A 23,201-nucleotide genomic window follows, 5' to 3' on the forward strand; every position below is an offset into this window, starting at 1 on the left:
TGCGCGCGCCGGATGGGGAGCTAGAACTCAGAGCCTGGGCGCGCGCACTCGTATGAACGTGTGTGTGCGTGTGCGCGTGCGCGCGCCGGATGGGGAGCTAGAACTTAGAGCCTGGGCGCGCGCACTTGTGTGAATGTGTGTGTGTGTGCGCGCGCGCGCGCGCTCCTCTGTGCCTGGACACTTGAACTCGGGGCCTGGGCGCTGCCCCTGAGCTCTTGGTGCCCTCGTCTAGCGCTCTACCGCCGAGCCACAACGCCACTCTCTGGCTTTTCCTGTGACTGACTGGAGATGAGGGCCCCGGCTGGCTGCAGAATGCGATCCTCAGATCTCAGCCTCCCGAGTAGCTAGGATTCCAGGCAGGAGCCGCCGGTGCCCACCTTTGATCATAATTTGTACTAGTGTTCCCTCACTCTGTTCTTGATTTGGACTTCTCTAAGTACAAATGGCGTTGAGTCTTTTTTTCCGGTATTAATGAAACATGTTTCTTTGCCTGTGACATGCCTATGTATACATACAGTTTTGGTTTGGTTTGGTTTTTGAGATAAGTTCTCATTGTAGCCCCTGCTGGCCTCGAACTCATGATCGTCCCGCCTCTTGTCCCCAAAGTGCTGGGATTATAGTCACATGACATCATGACACATCTGTCCATATACCAAGTATAAAATACCCCTTTTAAGTGGTCATGTGGTTTTCTTTCTATTTTTCTATTGGCTTGTCTGTATTTATTTGCAAGAACTCTTATGTACTTTTGATACTATTTATTGGTTGATATTTTCCATAACATCTGTCAATTTGTCGCTGGTCTTTTCACTCTAAGGAGTATTAATTCTAATAGAGTTTGTCGCAATTTATTTCATGATTATAATACTGTCTTTTAAAATGTTGTACCTGGCCCAGCACCAATGGCTCACACCTGTAATCCTAGCTATTCAAGAGGCTGAGAGCTGAGGATCTCAGAAGCCAGCCTAAGCAGGATAATCCCTGTTATTGTGTTATATATGTGTAAATTATCCGAGAAGCCACATATTGACCGGTCGAATCTTGGACTCCTTATTAGAGCATTAGCAGTCTGCAGGCACTGTAATAACTGGCGTTATTACAAAGGCCTGCAGCCCTCACATACCCTTAACACTATCAGGAAACAGGCCAGAGAGGGAAGAAAGAACAAAAACCATACCAACAAACCAATTCAGCTCCAATGGAGAGCTGACTTGGGACACCATGGTGACGAGAGATGAGACAGGACACAGGATGCCAATATGGAGACATGTGGTGTGGCATAATGGCACCTGAGCTGGGGTCAGGTCAAGAGGCTGGGTCACAGGAAGCTCACAGTTCCAAGCACTTGACAGACAGGTTCTGTAATCTACAGGCCATGTGCCCACCCCTGTCTCTTGGGATTCAGGAACACCCATTACCAGGGGATGGGACTTCCTTTCCTGTAGGAATCCAGGCACACCCATCAAGACAAGATGCCAGATAGTACAACTCACCATGTAGCCAATGATGGCGCTGGCCAGATCTGACCACCATATTACATTCTTCAATTACAATAAACTACAAAAAGAAAAAAAGAGCTAGAAGTAGAGATGTGGCTCCAATGATAGAGTACTAACCTTGAGGGGGAGAAAAAAAATCAGGGACAGAGCCTAAGCTCTTAGTTCAAGCCCCAGGTCCAGCACAAATGAACAAAAAATAAGCATTGTACTTATAAGTTGATAGTTGAATTGAAACCCCTTTGTACAACAACAACTAATAATAATAATAAGTATGTCTTGATAGTTTCTGCTTTGCGTAAGAGTGAAAATAGCAATCTTTATAGCAATTTTAGAAAGACTAAGTTGGCTCTACTGTATGGCAAAAGGAAAAAGACCAGATTTTGAAGATAACTACTTAGAAAATGGTTGCACTATGGAGATTTTTAATGTATAAAGCTGATGTCAGTAGTTTAGGATTGTATGATGAATGTCCCCTAGGAATGGCATCTTGATGCCATGGCAACAATGCTGATACAATGGGACTAAATCACCAACTTCTAGAAATGGCAGCATGATGCCCTAGCAACTGATGGAACGAATCTGGAGTAACTACCATTATGTGTGGTATTTGTGAGTATTTACGACTTCCTAGGCACTGAGCTGTGTGCTTAAATGCTTGATAATCCAACAATGTATATACCAGTTTTCCAACTTTATAGATAAGTAAATAGGCTCAGAAAAAAAATAAGAAGAAGATGAACCCTTACATAGTGTTTTAATGTGTGCTGGCAGCATAATAAAAACTTTATGTTATTTAATCCTTACAGAGAAAAGTACCTTATACATATGCTAAAATGCTATAATGAAACCTTTTGAAATGTTAATTTACAAAAAAAATACACAGCCTGGCACCAGTGGCTCACCCCTGTAATCCTACCTACTCAAGAGGTTGAGATTTGAAGTTTGTGGTTCAGACCATCCCAAGCAGGAAAGTCCATGAGACATTTATCTCCAGTTACCCAGTTAAAAGCTGTAAGCAGAGCTGTGGCTGAAGTGGTACAGCACTAGCCTTAAGTGAAAAGGCCTACTGCCCAGGCTTGAGTTCAAGCCCCAATACCAGGACCAAAATGTGTGTATGTGTGTGTATATAAATAAATATACATTATTCTTGAGGACAAGATGGTTGAAAATATTTGAATAAATATTTGAAAGAAAGCATGCGTATAAAAATATACACTTAACATGGGCCACGATATAATAACCAAAAGAAGCCTAAACCACTTTGTGGCTAAACACAGATTTATATAAGTAATATAAGTGAATTATTGAGTTATCAGGATTCTCTTCTCTGCTTATTACTCTCTAGCTGATTTCCTTATGTGTAAACTATTAGTCCATTTATGAAGTACAATCTGAGTATTTATCAATTAAACCAAAGTGGGAGGAAAAAGTCAATATTACAAAAACCATCACAGTAAAACCTTAAAAATATATGGGGAAATATCATGATGAAATCTCTCTGTATAATTAAATGTATGCTAATTTACAAATGGAAATAAAAGCAAATTTAAAAATAACTAGCCTGGCACCAGTGTTCATGCCTGTAGTTCTTGCTATTCAAGAGGCAGAGATCTGAAGATCACAGTTCACAGCCAGCCTGGACAGAATAGTCCATGAGAATCTTATCTCCAATTAACTAGCAAAAAGCCAAAAGTGGTGGCTTAAGTGGTAGAGCACTAGCACTAGCCTTGGGGGGGGAAAAAAAAAAACACCTCAGTGCCTAGGCCCTAAATTCAAGCATGAAAAAAAGAATTTCAAAGTAGCCCAAATAATATTCTTTTTTGTTGTTATTGTAAAAGTGATGTACAGAGGGGTTACAGTAACATGAATCAGGTAATGAGTACATTTCTTTTTGAACAGTGTCACCTCTTCCCTCATTTTCTCCCAGTTTTTCCCTCATGACCACCACCCCTCCAAATTGTATAGTTCATTTTCTCAGGGAAATATACACCGTCAGCCAGCCATACCCATGAGGATTGAGACCCTCTACCCACACCAGACTCCAAGGTACTCAGGTCCCTCTTGTGGAATGATGCAGAATTGTTTCTAACCTGCATGGCCCTCCCATCCGCCGATTCATCTCCAGATTACTTATGATACCTAATATTATAAGGTACAAGTTAAAAGTGCTATGTAAATAGTTGTTATACTGTGTTGTTTAGGAAATAATGACAAAAGGGCTGGGAATATGGCCTAGTGGCAAGAGTGCTTGCCTCATATACATGAAGCCCAGGGTTCGATTCCCCAGCACCACATATATAGAAAATGGCTAGAAGTGTCGCTGTGTCTCAAGTGGTAGAGTGCTAGCCTTGAGCAAAAAGAGGCCAGGGACAGTGCTCAGGCCCTGAGTCCAAGCCTGGGACTGGCAAAAAAAAAAAAAAAGGAAATAATGGCTTCAACTGTTCAGTACAGACATAACATTTTTTGTGGGATAGTGGAGTTTGTGTGTGTGTGTGTGTGTGTGTGTGTGTTGTTGTTGTTGTTGTTGTTGTTGTTATTGTTTCGATGTGTTGTGTTGTGCAGGTCCTGGGGCTTGGTCTCAGGCCTAGACACTGCCCTTGAGCTCTTTTTGCTCAAAGCTAGCACTCTACCACACTTGAGCCACCACTTCATTTTCTGGCTTTTTGCTGGCTAATTGGAATTAAGAGTCTCATGGACTTTCCTGTCCAGGCTAGCTTCAAACCATAATCCCCAGATCTCAGCCTCCTGAGTAGCTATAATGACAGGCATGAGCCTCCAGCACCTGGCAACTCCTTTTAATGTCTTCAATCCAGAGTTGGTTGAATCTGTACATGTGGAAGCTGCAGTTACAGAGAACCAACACTAATTGTTAAAACAGCAGGAATGTCTACTTGACATTTGGTTAATGAAAATGTGATTTCCTATATCTAAAATACATAACATAAGCAAGGCTCAATGCATTTAAACACAAACTTTCTAAAAGAATCTATTTAGAGGAGGAAGACAAAAGCAACAATTAAAGTATTGTTTATCAAAATGAATGCCAGGAAATGGAAACATGGTTCATTTTGGGAGGAGGCACAGGAATGGAGGCAGTGGTTGCAGTCAATATATACTATGTAAAATTGAACTATGTAACTCATGGGCAGGAACGAGAGAGAAAAATGAAGAATGAAGGAAGGGGTGACATTGTCAAGAAGCATTTATACTCATAACCTGATTTATAGAATTGCAACTCCTTTGTATAACTACTTAATAATAAGAAAATATGCTCTTAAATGCCTTTAAGGAGCCAGGCACTGGTGGCTCACGCCTATAATCCTAGCTACTCAGGAGGCTGAAATCTGAGGATCACAGTTCAAAGCCAGCCCAGGAAGAAAAGTCCATGAGATTCTTATATCCAATAGACTACTCAGAAAAAAAGCCCTAAGTGGCACTGTGGCTCAAGTGGCAGAGCAGTAGCCTTGAGCACAAAGAGACTCAGGGAAAGTGCCCAGGCCATGAGTTCAAGCCCTAGGACTGACAAAAATAAAATAAAATACCATTAAGAGTTAAATAAAATTTTATTTTGTTGTAATTTGGGGGGAAAAAAGGCCCAGTGTTTGCTCCAATGTGAACTTAAGAAACTGTGGTCCCTTTTGCTGAAAGTAAAAGAAATTCATGGTATCACATCCAGTCAGTCAGAAGTCAACTTTTTTGTTTTCCAATCAAGGAGATCAAACTGAGGGCCTTCATGCTAGGCAAGCTCTTTTCTACTATGTTACATTCCCAGCCCACCAGTTATGGGGGGGGGGGGGTGTCTGTATGAGTGTGTGTGTATGTGTGTGTGTGTGTGTGTGTTTAGTGGGTCATGGAGTTTGACCCTTGCCTCTTGCCCTTTTTTTTTCCTTTTGATATGACTCACATTACTGCCTGGGGCTAACCTCCGGCCTACTTACATATCCCACATAACTAAGAATTACAGGTACTCATCATGACACCCAACTTAAATACTTGATATGGGGTCTTGGTACCATTTTTGCTGGAGCTGGCTTCAACTACAATCTGTCCAATTTCTGCCTCCTAAGTAACTGGGATTACAGGCCTTCGACACTATGCACAGTCAGTTACTGAACTACTGTTTTATCTTCCTGACCAGTCTCCATCCCCTATTCTAGAGTTCAGTCTTAGTCAGGTGCCAGTGGCTCATGAGTGTAATTCTAGCTGCTCAGAAGGTTGAGATCTAAGGACAGAGGTTGGGTCCAACCTGGGCAGGCAAATTCTCAAGACTCAACTAGTAGAGCACTTGCCTGTAAAGTCCTGTAAAGTGTCAAGCCCCAGTACTCAAAACAAAAGAGAGCAGCATTCACATCAAAATAGCCTCCAGTCCCATAGGACAAATGTGTACAAAATAAAATCTAAATTCCCTATGTGAGGCATACAGCCCTTTAACCACTTAGTCTTTTTTTCGCATTTCATGTTCTAGCAGTTCTCAGCTGCCTTGTGTTGGGAAGCTTCAAGACTCCTCACTTTCTTGAACATGCATAGTATAGATGAAAGGAAGTGAGGAGTCACTAGACTATGCATGTTCATCCTTGAAGGCAACTCCCATGTCATTATCAGTGCAAGACAAGCCTCTGCAGTCCTGCCTTGTTTGTACTTACACAGCAGCAACCAAATCACACTAAAATTCTCCAAGTCTGTCTTCCTCATTTCACAAGAAGTTCATTTAAGGCAGAACCAAGGGTTAGTTAGTCATCTTCTATACTCAGCACCCAGTGTCTGATATATGGCAGGCACCTGATAAATATGATTATTCACAAAGAATCTTCCAGTCACTAGATCCTACTGACTGTCAAAGATTTCAGTTCTGCCATACAAGAGCATCCTACAAAAGAAGCTATGAAAAAATGACAGGCATAAAAGCATTATAAAAAGTCCAATGAGTCACTGTGTCCCAGTGTACTGTCTCATTAGCCACATTTTCTCAGACTTTGCTTCCTATGGTCTGTGCTGATGGCTGGACAAACTATGAACAACTATGGAGCTGCCCTCTAGGAAGAGCACTTCCGAGAATTAAGGCATGGAAAGGGAAGCCGGCAGAAGAAAGCAGTAAGAAGTGATAGTAATCTGCAAACTAAATAATGTGTACACCCTCCTTGAAAGTTTTCATGTGCACACTTCGATGTGATTGAGAAATCTTCTCAGACTAGAATTCTCCAAATCTCAAATGTGATCAGGATTTAGTGTGTAAATAATGGGAGTAGTAATAATCATTTCCTTCCTATTACTACTGCCAGCACTGATTTCTAACATACACTCATTAATAAATACATTTTGTGCTACTCACCAGATATAGTGTTACGATCAGAGATTAGACTATCTCATTCAGCCTTCCTAACAAGCTTGCCTGTGAAGTACTATTATGAGCTCTGTTTTAGAGGAGAGGAAATTGAAACTTGAGAGGCCAAGTAACTTGTCCAGGAACGTATTGCAGTTGGCCTGAGAAGCAGGATTTGAATCCAGGCAGTCTAATTCCAAGTGCTAACAAAGTGAACACACTGCAATCAAAACTGCTCTTGACTTCAGGTCAGTGGCAGTTTATGACTGAATGAGTCAAGTTGTCAAAGTGAGTTTGGTGTGGTTTGGTTTTAATTAAAGATTCTTGGAACTTAACAATTTAACGAAATGAATGCCAGGAAGCTGAAACATGTGCTGTCAAGAGTGGAGGAGGTCAAACGGAATGGGCAGACAAATGGAGAGAGGAATGGTGGGTGAATGCCGTCATAATATTCAATGCACATATGTGAAAATAGAACTGGGTAACTTGAGGGGATGGGTGGAGTTAGGAGAGATGTGGGGGAATGATAGAAGGGGCAACATTGACCAAGATGCATTGTACTCATAAATTGATTTGTTGAATGGTAACTCCTTTGTACAACTGCTTAAAGAAAATAATTCTTAAAAAAACAAGAGATACTTTCAGATCTGTAGAAATATTGTATTCCTTTTCATCTTAAGTATCTCAAACTTCTTTAAACTGAGGAAATTTAATTATCCATGTAATTCTCTCTTTTGCAATTAAAATATTTTATCTTTAATTAACATTAATTATTAACATTAATTGTACAAAACAATAGGTATCATTGTGACATTTTCATATGTAATGTACTTTGATCATATTCCCTCAACCATCCTATTATCCTCTTTTTCCTCCAAGTAGTGTTTTTATAAAAGTATTTAATAAAAAAATTAATACTTGATGATTCTAATCACATAGAATGAAGTTTTCCAAGTGTTACCTAAAAGGTTCAAGTGCTTTTTTGCACTTCACTTCTCTTCTTTTAGATTCCAGAAACAGTTTCTTCAAAAAGCCAATTTCCTTTCTGGAAATGATTTTTGTTTCCAACCATGCTGAGAATCCACTTTTTAATTCTCCTCCTCTTCCTCTTCCTCCTCCTCTTCCTCCTCCTCCTCCTCCTCTCTCTCTCTCTCTCTCTCTTTCTCTCTCTCTCTCTCTCTCTCAGAAGAAGAAGAAGAAGAAGAAGGAAAGAAGGGTGTGCACAGGACAGAGAAAAAACAAAAAAAAAATTACATGTCACTGTTATCTGGATATGTCTACTTGTAGATAATTACACCCAACTTGCACTTTTGCACTTTTTACTTTTCCTTGTTGGGACCTCTTTTATCATTTGGCCAACTGGGATAGACAAAGCACAGTTGGTGCCCAGAGCGACAGCACTCTGGTAGGGGCTGGCTGCCTGTGAATTGACGTGGCATGGAAATTCTCCACTAAGTTGCAGCAGCTTGAGTGTTTTCTCTGAGATCAAGCCCTGCCCAGAATCTGTAGCTAAATCATGGGCTCAGGGACTTTACACAAAAATGGACAGAAAAAGTCTTCAGTTCTTTTCTTTAGACCCTGATGTTTTCTGGCTGGATATCGATGGCTCAGCCGAAAACCCCATCAAAGCAGTGAAGTCTGTAACTTTCTTTTCGCAGCTTAAACAACAGAATTTGCTGCTCTCTCTCTCCTTCCCTGCAGTTTAATTCCTCGCAGACTTTGCCATGGGGTGCGGACTTCGAAAGCTGGAAGACCCTGACGATAGCAGTCCTGGAAAAATATTTTCTACCCTGAAGAGACCACAAGTGGAAACAAAGACGGAATTCGCTTACGAATATGTATTACTGGATTTTACATTACAAGGTACCTTTTGCTTCTATCTTAGCTGTGAAATCTTTCCAAAATAAGAGACAACTAATTTTTTAATGTTGACTTACAAATTCCTAAACTGTTCTTCACAGTCAGATTGTATAATTCATCTACTAGCGATGCTTTGTTTCTTAATTTGGATTTTTGCTTATTGGATTTGGTTTTTTTTCTTTCTGTTTTTTTTTTTCTTCTCTTCTTTTTCTTGTAAAATGGTTCCTGTGTATTTTACAAAAATAGGGAAACTACTTAGAAATGTTTCTTTTGGTTTTAAATCAAACGCTTATTTGTGGAAGGGTTTGTGGAAAATGCATGATTTGCAGGCAAATATCTATAGCCTTAATGACAGCTTGTGTTTTGAAAAGGGTTTGAAAAGCAAGAGCCGCCCAGCACCATGTAGGCAGTGTTCCCCAGATGAAATTGGGGAAAATTGTTTGCTGAGACACATTTGTGGTGACTGACAGTGTGGAATTTTGTGATTGTGTCACTTAGTATTTTTGACCCAACTAAGGTTTGAAAATACAGTTTAACAGAAATTTTTTTTCAAGAAGAAGAAAAAAGAAAGTTGTTTTCTGTAACACACTTCCTTTGCTCTGTGCCCCGTATGGAACAGAGTTTCTCTGTTCCAGAAAAGTTGGAAACACAAATAAACAAGCCCAGATGGCAGCTCCGTGGAGGAGACTGAGGTAGCTCCACTTCACAACTTTGGGTACTGTGGAACTGCCTGGACAAAAAAAAAAGATTTTTTTTAAAAGAACTGCATGTTTAATTATGGGATTTACAGTAAGTTGCTAATGGTTTAAATACCAGATGCTAGTATTTTAAGTTTTTATTACAAATACATTTTTAATTCTCACAAGTCTAATAGAAAGTTTACACTAAATTACCATGTGGGATATTTTCTTAACTTTTTTTTTAGTTATATACAAATTTATTTTTCTGCCTCTGTCCCTGTCTCTCTGCATCTCTATGTGTCTCTCTGTCTCTGTCCATGCCTCTTGCTGTGTCTTCCTCACCCTCTCTCCCTCTCTTTCTCTCTCTCTTTCTCTTCAGCATGCTCTGGAAACAGTGCATCTTTGTGTAAGAAGCAAGGGTAGTCCATTTTTCTTTGTCAAAAATTGAGCTGGCCAGCAAACAACTCCTTTCCCAAACATACCCCAAATCTGTACACACACACACACACACACACACACACACACATTGAACATGTTCACATGACTATTTTCATCTAAGACTAAGGCTACACAAAGGAAAAATATTTTTCTCAATTCCTTTTCAATTATGTCAATTAAAATAGATTAAGATAATGGTGTTAATAAGGAAAGTAACTATTAGTCTGATTTTTTTCTATGCTTTCGGGAAAATGGACATTTGAGAAGATATTTGTAGTATAGTGATTTGCTCCTGCTTTTCCTTGTCAGTTTGGAATCGTATCTGTAAAGCATGGGACACAAAAACATACTCTCCTAACCTTAAAACTTCATCTATTCATAAAATTTGTACCAGAGCCACTTTGATCTGTACTTTACGATGTTCTGCACAATCCACTCTAGGTTTGTAGTTTAAGGAACTTGAAGTTGGTCTGATTCATCTCTTTCTCCAAATGTCAACATCTTCAATGAATGAATATAAACACCATCATCCTTGAACCAAGATCTAGTTTTATTCAAAAGTCATTTCGGTTTTCTCATTGTCAGACCCCCTTTTATCTGTAAAAGGAGTATAAGTTTCCACTCCAGGTGTGTGGAGGATGCAACAGTAAATCCTCCTCTGAGGTATAAATACAGGCATATCATGCAAATGTGAACACGTGAAGCAGGCACGTATTTTAAAGTTGCATCTGGTTCCTATTTGGTACAGGCGCCTAGTCTCCTACTGCCCCATTTCTCTCTAGTTCTTACACATGGTTTGGCTTGGGGCTTTTGTTTGCCTGTTTTGGTCTATGCCTTTGCTTTAGAAGCCAGGACCTGAGCACCAGCCCAATCATGCTTTTCTGCCCTCTCTTGGCTTGTAGCTCCGATGGCCACCTGCCACTCCCATGTCTACAGAAGCAAATCTAGGTGGGTTTGAACACTCCAACCTTCTGTTTGGCACTGACAATTCCATGCCAGGACTCTGGAAGAAGTGAGTAGTGTTAGCTCCTACCACAAGTTTGTCAGTGGCCACCATGCAGTGAGCAGCCTTGGAGGAAATGAAGTGGCCTGGTGCCAGCTATGTGTGCTCACCATGAGCAATGTCTTATGTTACTTTCCTCCAATCTTTCCAAACAGAGACCACAAAACAGAATAAAATACTAATGGAGGCAGGAGGGAAACTTTCAAACTTTCCAGTCCCCATGTTTATGGTGGTTTTAATTACCTTTAACAACTTATTTGTTTCCCACATAATTCTACCTTTCTTCCCACCTTCCCCAGTCACAACTTCATAAATATCTACTTTCAGAGAATGAAATGCTGTTTTCATTGTAAGGCAGAATGTTTGAAGGTTATCTGCTTTATTACAAATGCATTCATTTGTCACCCTCCTCTGCCTTCCAGCAAACACAGCAGTGTGCCTCTCCCTCCCTCCTGACTTGCTGCTCTCTCTAGAACTCTGTGCTAATTCTCTCACTCTGCCTTTCCCCACCCGGCTTCCCCCTTCCTCTTTGGCCTTTAAGTCATTATTGACGTGTCTACAAGAGAAATAATACCCTGATCATAAGACACACACAGCTCTGGCATCCTATACTTCCTCAGTGGTGAGTCTAACCTTTTTCATTCCAGCAAGTTTGTAAACTTGGTTATATCCATTTCCTTACCTATAAAATGGGGCTCTAGGACTGGGAATGTGGCTTAGTGGTAGAGTGCTTGCCTTGCATGCATGAAGCCCTGGGTTTGATTCCTCAATACCATATAAACAGAAAATTCTGGAAATGGCACTGTGGCTCAAGTGGTAGAGTGCTAGCCTTGAGGAAAAGAAGCTCAGGAACAGTGCTCAGGCCCTGAGTTCAAGCCCCAGGACTGGCAAAAAAAAAAAAAAACAGGGCTCCAGTGATGCTTATATCAGAGAATTGTTTTAGAGATCAGTCTTCTTAAAGGTATCTGGTATTTAGTAAGCACTTGATAAAAATTAACTCCTATTATCCTGTGAGAATACCTCTGTCACCAAAATGGGACAGATTGGGTCTCTCTCCTCCTTTGCACCCAGATCCTACAGGAAACTTTTGGCCAACCTGTTGAGGTTATTAGTAATTTCTTCTTTTCACCACTGGAATGCAGTAATTATTGATTACTTACATATCCACTTCACAGGTTCATACACTTTTTTTCCTGGACACAAAATCACTCATTCATTCAAGCATAAATTGGACATGTAATCCATGTGAACACTAATTTTCTAGGAGTTTTAGAGATGGTATAAGAAATTCAAAACAATTCTTGTTGCTTGGAATGTGGCTTAGTGGCAGAGTGCTTGCCTAGCATTCATGAAGCCCTGGGTTCGATTCCTCAGTACCACATAAACAGAAAAGGCTAGAAGAGGTGCTGTGACTCAAATGGTAGAGTGCTAGCCTTAAGTAAAAGAAGCTCAGGGACAGTGCTCAAGCCCCAGGAATAGAAAAAAAAAATCATAATTCTTTCTTTCTAAAGTACTAGCCATGTGGGCTGAATTTCTCTGGAGACTTATACCATGTCTACTCTCAGTACCAGTGAAGCCTTGTAGTATATTTTCTGAATTAGTGTGTAGCAATGATTTCATTCACCATATTATGATAAGATAACGATTCATTAAACCTTTTTACTTCTAATAAATCATTAATGAATTAATTTAATCTATCTAGAGATTTTAAAATATACACATATGTGTGTTTATGTGGGTGTACAATATGCATGTATGGACATTATTATAGAATCTTTCTGAAAAAGTTAAATTAACTTTGCAAATGATACAAAAAAGTTAGTATACCTCCTTTTACAGTCACAGAAAATGTATTTCTGGCTTCATGAGTAAAAAAGTGTTTCTATAATTCTTAAACCTGCCAGGAAGATGGATGGTAGTTTTCTTTACTTGAATTTCTAATATAATTACATAAAATATACTGAGTAAGGACTGGGAAGGTGGTTTTGTGGTAGAGTGCTTGCCTAGCATGCATGAAGCCCTGGGTTCAATTCTCAGCACCACATAAACAGAAAAAGCCAGAAGTAGCGCTGTGGCTCACATGGTAGAGTGCTAGCCTTGAGCAAAAAGAAGCTCAGGGACAGTGCTCAGGTGCTGAGTTCAAGCCCCAGGACTGGCAAAAACAAAACAAAACAAAATATACTGAGTAAAATTTTACTAACTCCTCCCTTGCTTCATTATTATTCAAAAAGATTGTCTCTCATCATGATCATTAAAAGCAATAAATACATATCTATACTGTAGAAGATAGATACTAGTTAACACTAGGAATACAAAAAGGAATAGTATAATTTTTGCCTTCCAGTATTTAGTATGCTATTTGGCCCGTCTGAACAAGTTCATGAACTCCTCAGGGGCAGGAACTGTATCTTATCCATCTTTATATTATTCCTGTGCCTATACAGTTTGGCTGGTGGCAATGGTCAATACAGGAGGCTGATATCTGAAGATTGTCATTAAAAGGAAGATTGGGTAGAAACGTCTGGGAGACTTTTTTTTTTTTTTGAGAGAGAGAAGAGAGACTCTTATCTCTAATAGAATACCCAGAAAAAGCAGGAAGTAGTGCTGTGGCTCAAGTCATAGAATGCTAGTCTTGAACATAAAGAGGTACATCACCCAGGCCCTGAGTTCAAGCCCAGGACTGGCAAAAGAAATAAGAAATCCTTGTTATGAAACCTTGCCCTCTTTTCTTTTCTTTTTTTTTCCTTTTTTTTTCTTCCCCAGTTCTGGGGCTCAGAGCCAGGGCCTTATGCCAGCAAGGCAAGTACTCTACCCCTGAGCTGTGTGTCTCCAGCCCCCTAGTTCTCCTTTCTACCAGACAGAAAAATACATAAAGAGCTCTATTCGGTTTGAAATTGTGAGATTATTTTTGCTGAGAAAAACAAGACCTCACAAATCCAGACTTCTGTGGGAAAGAAAGATTCCATTCTGAATGGGAAGAGGAAGGACTAATAATAGCAGAGTTGACCCACTTAAAAAAAAATGTTGGTGTTAGGCAACAATACATTTACATATCTGTCCACTCTCTATAGAACATCGGGATGGTTTTTCCATGATGTCTGCTTCTTACATGAAGTAGACATTTCTTGCTTGAATGGATACTCACTGAGCCCCTCTGTGCCAAGAACTAGGGTACAAGCTAAGCAAAGCCCTACAGGTCATTCCTGTGGGAAAAAGCTAAATAAACACAGCTGCAGTGGGCCAGTCCTGTAATCCTAGCTACTCAGGAGCCTGAGATCTGAGAATCCAGGTTCGATGCCAGCTCTTGAAGGAAAGTGTGTGAGACTCTTATCTCCTATGAACCACCGGAAAACCAGACATGAATCTGTGGTTCAAGTGGTAGAGCAACAGCCATGAGAAAAAAGAAGAAGAAAAAAAGCTTAAAAATCCAGGCCCTGAGTTCAAGCCCTGGGACCAGCACACACACCAAAAATCATCTATCTACCTAACTGAAGAGACACCCAAAAGAAATGTGTGTGTACACCATGTGACCCATACAAGGTGGCCACAGAATCATCTGTAATACCCTAAGTGTGTGAACACCCAGAATTCTTAAGAGCAAGAGGGCAGAAAAAGAAATTGTGGCATACTCACACAAGAGGACCTTGTACTGCAGAAGGCAGCTTGCGTTTTCTGGAAAAAGGCTAGATTGTAAATACTTTAGGCTTTGCGAGCCATGTGGTTTCAATCACAGCTACTCAGCTCCACCATGGCTAGGGGAGAGCAGCCAAAGACGATAGATGACCAAACAAGCCACCGGCTGTCCTGTGCTCACACCTACCATCCTGCAGTGACAGAACTGCAACCACGCAGCTCCCACGGGGGAGGTCATGAGCATGGTGTGCCGTGATGACACACACACACATGCACACACAAGCACACATACACACAAAGAGAAGCAGATACTGTGTGACGCTGCTGGCACAAAGCTAACTCAGCAGTCCACGCTAGGCAGTGTAGTGCAGTAGGGGAGCACTTTCCAAGCATGGGCAGGACCCTGGCCCAGTCTCTAGCACCAAAGAAAGCAGCTAATGGAACTATAATGTTCCCAGCTGCATTCTTGGGTCGTAAACTAAAAATACAAGTGATTGCCTTAAAAGTCAAGGTAGAACCAGGGAATGGGGCATTGCCACTGGGAAGGGGGAAATGGAGACTACCAGAGTGCTAGCCAATTCTTCTCTCCCCTCTCAACCCCTCTCTCACTCCCTCCTCTCTCCCTCTGTCTCTCTCCTGTCTCCCTCCCTCTTCTCTCTCCCTCTCCCTCTCTCTCTCCCCTCTCTCTCCTCTCCTCTCCTCTCTTCTCTCCTCACTCTTCCCTCTGCCAGTACTGGGGCTTGAACCTCATGTTCTTGCTTGAGTTTTTGTTCAAGGCCCTCCACCACTTGAACCACACCTCCAACTTTCAGCTTTTGCTGGCTAACTGAAGATCAGAGTTTCTCATATTTGTCTACTTAGGCTGGTTTTGAACCACAGCCCTCAAATCACAGCCTCAGTTATAAGTGTGAGCCACCAGCAGCTGGCTGTACATTCTACCTTTTGAACAGATGGAGATTCTCCAAGTGTTGGTAGTTTTGCATGGGCTTTGTGTTCATCCCCTGCAGTATATTACTTTGCCACACATACTCCCTACTGCAAACAAACAAATAAATAAAACAAATTAAAAAAAACATGGTTAAAAGAAAGGACTAAGAACTGAGTGGAGTTAAAGCAAACAAGGCTGCAAACAGCATGTCCAAAGACCTAGCAATGGGAGGAAATGCTATGGTCTGTCTGGAAACTGCACATAAAATAGAATGGGAGGAGCCCAGAATGGGAGGGCACAGCAGTGAAACAGGCCACAGGAGGCTGGGGCTCTCATAAATTGACCTGTCCCTACCTGCCTGCCATAATGCCCCGTGTAGTTCAACAGAATTCTACTTCACTTAAATATATTAGCGAGTGGCTACCAGGTCACAGCTGTCACTGAAGTATCACAGTGGAGGCACTATTTATTTATGTAGCCTGTATTTCTGGTTACTCAAAACATTTCATGAGGCTGGGGATATGGCCTAGTGGCAAGAGCGCTTGCCTCGTATACTTGAAGCCCTGGGTTCAATTCCCCAGCACCACATATACAGAAAATGGCCAGAAGTGGCGCTGTGACTCAAGTGGCAGAGTGCTAGCCTTGAGCAAAAAAAAGAAGCCAGGGACAGTGCTCAGGCCCTGAGTCCAAGGCCCAGGACTGGCAAAAAAAAAAAAAAAAGACTCATGCATTTGCATCGGTATCGGCTCCTTGGTGGTCTTTGGGGACTGGAAATCTGGCATAACACAACAAAACATTTCATGAGTAGACTAGTCAGTGACTCCTTTCAATACCCATACGTTAAAGTACCTTACAATTTACCATAGTCTAAATGCTTTTGCCCATCTGGTGTCGGAATTGTCACAGACTGAAATAATATCATCCAAATCCCTGGATTTTTACTTTCCCAGAGGTGCTGGAATGTTCTGGCTCTCAACTCTTTCTGTCTGGGTTCAAGAGCAGCCTCACACTTTACCAGAATTTGGGGGAATTGCCTTGTCTTTTTCTTTCTAAGTGTTTTCCATCTGTGAATAATTATAATACCTACTTTATAAGAGTTTTTTAAGAATAGAAAAAGAGGGGCTGTGGGTAGAGCAAGTGGTAGAGCATCTGCTTAGTAAGCACAAGACTGTGAGTTCAAACCACAAGGGAAAAACAAAATAAGATGGGTGCCAATGTCTCACACTGTAATCCTAGCTACTCAGAAAGCTGAGATCATGTTTAAAGCCAGCCCAGGCAGACCAATCTATGAGACTCTTATCTCCACTTCATCAGCAAGAAATCAGAAGTGGAAGTGTGGCTCAAGTAGTAGGGACATTGCCCAGACCCTGATTCAAGCCTTGTCTCTCTCTCTCTCTCTCTCTCTCTCTCTCTCTCTCTCTCTCTCTCTCTCTCTCTCTCTCTCTCTCTCTCTCTCTCACACACACACACACACACACACACACACACACACACACACTAAGGATTATGGGATTACATGAAAGCAAGTTCTGGACAAAGTTCTCACACTTGTTCCTCTTCTCATTCCTGTTCTCTACTCTTCCATGGTGATGGTTTATTTACAGCAAGCCCTAGTGCCAGTGAGGAGGAAGGCGTGTTAATCACCCCTATCCCTACTAATGAGGAAGAACTGGATGTGCTCATCTGTGTCCTGGAAAGTTACCCACTGCCAAAGATGGGATAGGCAGCTGGCTTGGACCTGGGCAGACTCTAGTATGGAGAATCCCGGAGGTCACCCAGAGCAGAACAAGCCACAGGCGGGCCTCAGCCTTCAGTCACGTCTTACCTGAGGTGGTAGTGTTACAGCATTTCAACTGTCACTTTTAAAAACAAGGTGCTGGTACATAAGAACCTAGACTGAGAAGGTGTCTAGGTTCAAAGCCAACCTGAGCAGGATGGCCCATGAGACTCTTATCTCCAATATACTACTCAGAAAAAGTTGAAGTGGTACTGTGGTTCAAGTGGTAGAATGCTAGCCTTGAGCAAAAGAAGCTCAGGGACAGTGCCCAGGCCCTGAGTCCAAGCCCCAGGACTGGCAAACAAAAACAACAACAACAAAAAATTAACATCTAGCGCAGGATAATGCCCACTGATGTTGGAAGAATTCTGGAGACCATTCACAACTCACCCAAAGTGCAGCAGAGCTGGCAGAGTGCTCCCATCAGTGCTCCCTAAGTCTAAGAAACCTTCTGTCCTTTCCCCTCCTCTCAATTTCTGAAGTTTTTCTTCCAGATAGTGATGCCAAAGTAGATTAGGTGAGATATCACAAGACCTAACAGTAGGATGGCAAGGTTCTCCCAGGCCCAGCAGCTTAAGGAAAGCCTTTGGAATAAAAGCCACATTGCTCCTCTCCTCCAGTCATTCTTTGTCTGTGGAACAACCTTGTCCCAGATATCTTTTACTCCAAGATGGAGCTAATAAAACCCCATTAGCTCTCTGAATTCCTTTTGATTTCATTTGCAATGTGATTATGGTGGATTTTCTCATTGTAAGATCACTAACCTAAAGAGCCTCATGCTAGAACATTCTGAGGAAAAAAAGCCTTTCAGCTCTGGTTTCTCATTCTGTTCCTGATCACCGTCACTGTCCTCATCAAAAGAATGTGTTTTTCCCATGTTCCCTCTCTCCCACACAACCTGGATAATTGTTCTTTTTTTTTTTTCTTCTTTTTTTTTGCCAGTCCTGGGCCTTGGACTCAGGGCCTGCATACTGTCCCTGGCTTCTTTTTGCTCAAGGCTAGCACTCTGCCACTTGAGCCACAGTGCCACTTCTGGCCGTTTTCTGTATACGTGGTGCTGGGTAATTGAACCCAGGGCCTCATGTATAGGAGGCAAGCACTCTTGCCTCTAGGCCATATCCCCAGCCCTAATTGTTCTTGAATATGACAACCTAACCTTCTTTGAATTCCCCTAGCTAACATTGATTGCAATGGTTTCACTTGTTTTAAATATAATTTTGTTCTTGTTATTAAGGTGTTATACAGAGTGGTTACCATTTTATACATCAAGTAATGAGTACATTTCTTTGTTTAATGTCATCCCTTCCTTCACTTTCCTCCAGTTTCCCCCTCCTGTCCCTGCCCACAATTACATAGTTCATTTTCCACATAGTATATACTGAGCCATGATTGCATTTCCTCCCTCCCTTTCTGTGTCCCTCCTTTACTCCTAAAAAGATTTTTTTAAAAAGCCATTTCCTGGGGCTGGGGATATAGCCTAGTGGCAAGAGTGCCTGCCTCGGATACACGAGGCCCTAGGTTCGATTCCCCAGCACCACATATACAGAAAACGGCCAGAAGCGGCGCTGTGGCTCAAGTGGCAGAGTGCTAGCCTTGAGCGGGAAGAAGCCAGGGACAGTGCTCAGGCCCTGAGTCCAAGGCCCAGGACTGGCCAAAAAAAAAAAAAAAAAAAAGCCATTTCCTGGAATTCATGGGTTTTTTGTTTTGTTTAGTTTTGTTTTGCCAGTCCTGGGGCTTGAACTCAGGGCCTGAGCACTGTCCCTGAGCTTCTTTTTGCTGAAGGCTAGCACTCTGCCACTTGAGCCACAGCACCACTTCTGGCTTTTTCTATATGTGGTGCTGAAGAATTGAACCCAGAGCTTCATGCATGCTAGGCAAGCACTGTACAGTTAAACCACATTCCCAGCCCCGGGAATTTGTTTAGATAGATAATATTTTAAATGTTCAGAGGCATTAACTATTCCTTTAGCTTCCTTCCCTAAAGGTATCTTCCTTTAGTCTGACTGGGTGTGAATATGTAGAGTCCTGTGTGATTATCATGTCCTGATGTATTTTATATCTGTCTTCCACATGTGAGAGAAAGTATGTGCCATTTGTCTCTCTGCGCTTGCCTTATCTTGCTTAGAATGATTTACTCTAGGTCTATCCATTTCCCTGAAAATTACATGGTCGTATTCTTTCTCATGGATAAATAAAATTCCATCATGTATATGTACCACATTTTTTATCCACTCATCTTCTGTAGAGCATCTGAGCTGTTTCCATAACTTGGCGATCATAAATAGTACAGCAGTGAACATAGATGCACAAGTGTCTTTATGGTATCCTGGCTAGTGATGTTCTGGGTAGATGCCCAGGAGTGGTTTGGCTGGGTCATAGAGAAGATCTTGTGTTCAGTTTTGATTTGTTTTGGTTTTTTGTTTGTTTGTTTGTTTGTTTTGCCAGTCCTGGGCCTTGAACTAAGGGCCCGAGCACTGGCCCTGGCTTCTTTTTTGCACTCTACCACTTGAGCCACGGCGCCACTTCTGGCCATTTTCTATATATGTGGTGCTGGGGAATTTAACCCAGGGCTTCATGTATGTGAGGCAAGCACTCTACCACTAGGTCACTTTCCCAGTCCCATGTTCAGTTTTTTGAGGAACCTCCAAACCTCTTTTCAGAGGGATTGTGCTAGTTTGCATCCCATCAGCAGAGCAATAGGGTTCCTTTTCCCCCACATCCCCACTAGCATTTGTTGTTGTCTAAATTCTTTTTTTTTTTTTTTTTTTTTTTTTTTTGCCAGTCCTGGGCCTTGGACTCAGGGCCTGAGCACTGTCCCTGGCTTCTTCCCGCTCAAGGCTAGCACTCTGCCACTTGAGCCACAGCGCCGCTTCTGGCCGTTTTCTGTATATGTGGTGCTGGGGAATCGAACCTAGGGCCTCGTATATCCGAGGCAGGCACTCTTGCCGCTAGGCTATATCCCCAGCCCCTGTCTAAATTCTTGATGTTGGCCAATCTAACAGGGATGAGATAGAATCTCAAACTTGTTTTGATTTGTGTTTCCTTTATGGCCAGGGATGTTGAGCATTTCCTCATGTGTCTATTTGCCATTCTTCTTTTTCTGAGAAGTCTCGCTTTAGCTCTATTGCCCATTTATTCACTAGTTAATAGTTTGGAAGGTGTAATAATTTTTGAGTTGCAATAGTTCTACTTTTATGCAATAGTTTTGCATGTGTGTTGCCTTAACAAGTAAGTACTTCCAAGTTAACATTATGAACCAAGGCACATATGAAAAATAGAAAGACATAACTGAGATAGGTTTCTTGCCCTTGAAGAATTTTCAGCCTAATAGCCAAGACAGACATCTGAAAAAGAAGTGTCTAGTAGAAGAACATGTAGCAAAGAGGAAGGAATTGGGGATCTGAGGCTGAATTGGGAAGAAAATAAAGGCTAGTGTCATTTAACAGTGGAGCATTCCAACACTTCCTGTAGCTCTGACATGCCAAAGCAACATGCACAAGAAAGACAACAGGCTGACAAGGGTGAGGCAGAAGCCAAACTGAAGGTTCTTTTATATCATGCTAAACCACTCTCATTTTATGTAGCATGCAGTGCAATCCATTAAAAGACTAATTTTTTTAAAGTTTTTGCAGAATTAGTACCCTTTTAAAAAGAAGTTCAAGTGACATTTTATTCCCCAATCATAGGAGCTTGTCCTATCTTTTTTTTTTTTTGGCCAGTCCTGGGCCTTGGACTCAGGGCCTGAGCACTGTCCCTGGCTTCCTTTTTGCTCAAGGCTAGCACTCTGCCACTTGAGCCACAGCGCCACTTCTGGCCATTTTCTGTATATGTGGTGCTGGGGAATCGAACCCAGGGCCTCATGTATACGAGGCAAGCTCTCTCGCCACTAGGCCATATCCCCTGCCCATGTCCTATCTTGTTTTATGCTTTTTCAGTTCCTTTGTCTCAAATGCAAGGTCCATAGTTTGGATTCTAAAAAGAGTGAAGTGACATGAATCAAGGAATGATTGACATACAACGCGGAAGGGCTGGGATGTTTAACGACATGTAGCTATCTCTTCAAAACCCAGGAGTATTTGCTTTGCTTTTCTATGATGAGGAAAATATATTAGAAGTAGAATATTAGTTTAAATCCAAACGAGGATGAAAATGAGAGGAAATGGATTCATCTCATTTGTATAACTCTTGTCTACTGCTCTATTTTAGTTTAAATTGGTCTGGAGCTGGGAATATGGCCTAGTGGCAAGAGTGCTTGCCTCATATACATGAAGCCCTGGGTTCAATTCCCCAGCAACACATAAATAGAAAATGGCCAGAAGTGGCGCTGTGGACTCAAGTGGCAGAATGCTAGCCTTGAGCAAAAAGAAGCCAGGGACAGTGCTCAGGCCCTGAGTCCAAGCCCCAGAACTGGCAAAAAAAAAAAAAAAGTTTAAATTGGTCTGAGTGCCCACAGATGGTGGATTTCTGTTCCATTGCATGTGGGTATTAATATAACAGGAGACATTTCCTCTGACCCTTCCTCCTGTGTTCCTAACCAGCTTCCTGAGCTCAGGCAGTTAGCAGCAGGTCAATCTCCATCATGAAAAATAGACAAAAAGAAAAGACATGATACAATTATACAGTGAATCTAAGATTACCCTTGCTTTTTTTCTGAAATAAGTTTAGAAAATATGCAACATGTATTAGCGTAATTTATTTGAGGTTTGGTTAGGTATCCAGAAATAATTCAGAATTCAATCATGAGAATGAAAACGTCTCTTCACTTTTATATTTCAGCTTCATCAAACCCAGAAGTCATCAAGATCAATTCAATTTTGGATATAGCAACAAAAGTGGAAGACTATTATCTTAAAGGATATATTGTTGGGGCCATTCATCCGGTCATACAACCTGTGGGACCCCGAAAACACCTTCCAGCAAGTTACCTTTACAGGGTGGTTTTATCACGCTTAAAATTAAGGTAAGCATAGTGCAGCAAGAAAATAGTTATTCTAACAGGTGCTGGTGGTTCATGTCTCTAATCCTAACTACTCAGAAGCCTGAGATCTGAGGATCACAGGAAAGTCTGTGAGACTCTTATTTCCAATTAACCACCAGAAAACCAGAAGTGGCTCTGTGGCTCACAGTGGTAGAGTGCTAGCCTTGAGTGAAAAAGCTCTAGGACAGCACCCAGGCTTTGGATTCAAGCCCCACCACTGACCGAAAAAAAAAAAGGAGTACATTTCATTTTTAACAATGTCACCCCTTCCCTCATACTCTCCCAGTTTTTCCCTTTGATTTTATTTTATTTTACTTTATTTTTTTATGCCAGTACTATGGTTTGAACTCAGGGCCTTGTACTCCTGCCTGAGTTTTTATGCTCAAGGCTGAGACTATACCTCTTGAGCCATATCTACACCTCCAGCTTTTTGCTGGTTAATTAGAGATAGACATGCCATGGACTTGGGCTGGCTTCAAACAGTGATCTTCATATCTCAGTCTCTGGAGTAATGAGAATTACAAGTATGAGCCACGAACAGTCTAAAATATGTTTGAAAATGCTTTTTCTAAATTATGCAATCATTTTTGTCAAAGTTGCAAATTTGACTTTTTTTCAGTACCGGGCACTGTCCTTGAGCTTTTTTGCTCAAGGCTAGTGCTATACATTCTTGAGCTCAGCTCTACTTCCTGCTTTTTTGGTAGTTTATTGGATATAAGAGTCTCACAGACTTTCCTGCCAGGTATGGATTCAAACCATTCAAATCCTCAGATCAGATCTCAGCCTCCTCAGTAGCTAGGATTATATTTATTTATTTTGGCGGGGGGGCCAGTCCTGGGGCTTGGACTCAGGGCCTGAGCACTGTCCCTGGCTTCTTTTTGCTCAAGGCTAGCACTCTGCCACTTGAGCCACAGCGCCACTTCTGGCCATTTTCTGTATATGTGGTGCTGGGGAATTGAACCCAGGGCCTCATGTATACGAGGCAAGCACTCTTGCCACTAGGCCATATCCCCAGCCCCCAGTAGCTAGGATTATAAATATAAGCCACTGGTGCCTGGCAATGATTTTGTTGTTGTTGTTGTTCA

At 41.6% G+C, this 23,201-nt stretch overlaps 1 protein-coding gene across 1 annotated transcript in view; it reads left to right on the forward strand.

Annotated features, from left to right (window-relative positions):
• The first annotated feature begins 8,029 nt into the window (after positions 1-8,029).
• The window catches only part of Rftn2 (raftlin family member 2), a 52,541-nt gene continuing 37,369 nt past the window's right edge, over positions 8,030-23,201 (forward strand). Inside the window, exons 1-2 of the mRNA XM_048345031.1 lie at positions 8,030-8,682; positions 21,915-22,098. Coding sequence (XP_048200988.1) covers positions 8,544-8,682; positions 21,915-22,098 — 323 coding nt within the window. The 5' untranslated portion in view covers positions 8,030-8,543. The remainder of the gene's footprint in view (positions 8,683-21,914; positions 22,099-23,201) is intronic.

The sequence above is a fragment of the Perognathus longimembris genome, chromosome 4, assembly GCF_023159225.1.
Source record: "Perognathus longimembris pacificus isolate PPM17 chromosome 4, ASM2315922v1, whole genome shotgun sequence".
NCBI classification, from domain to species: Eukaryota; Metazoa; Chordata; class Mammalia; order Rodentia; family Heteromyidae; genus Perognathus; species Perognathus longimembris.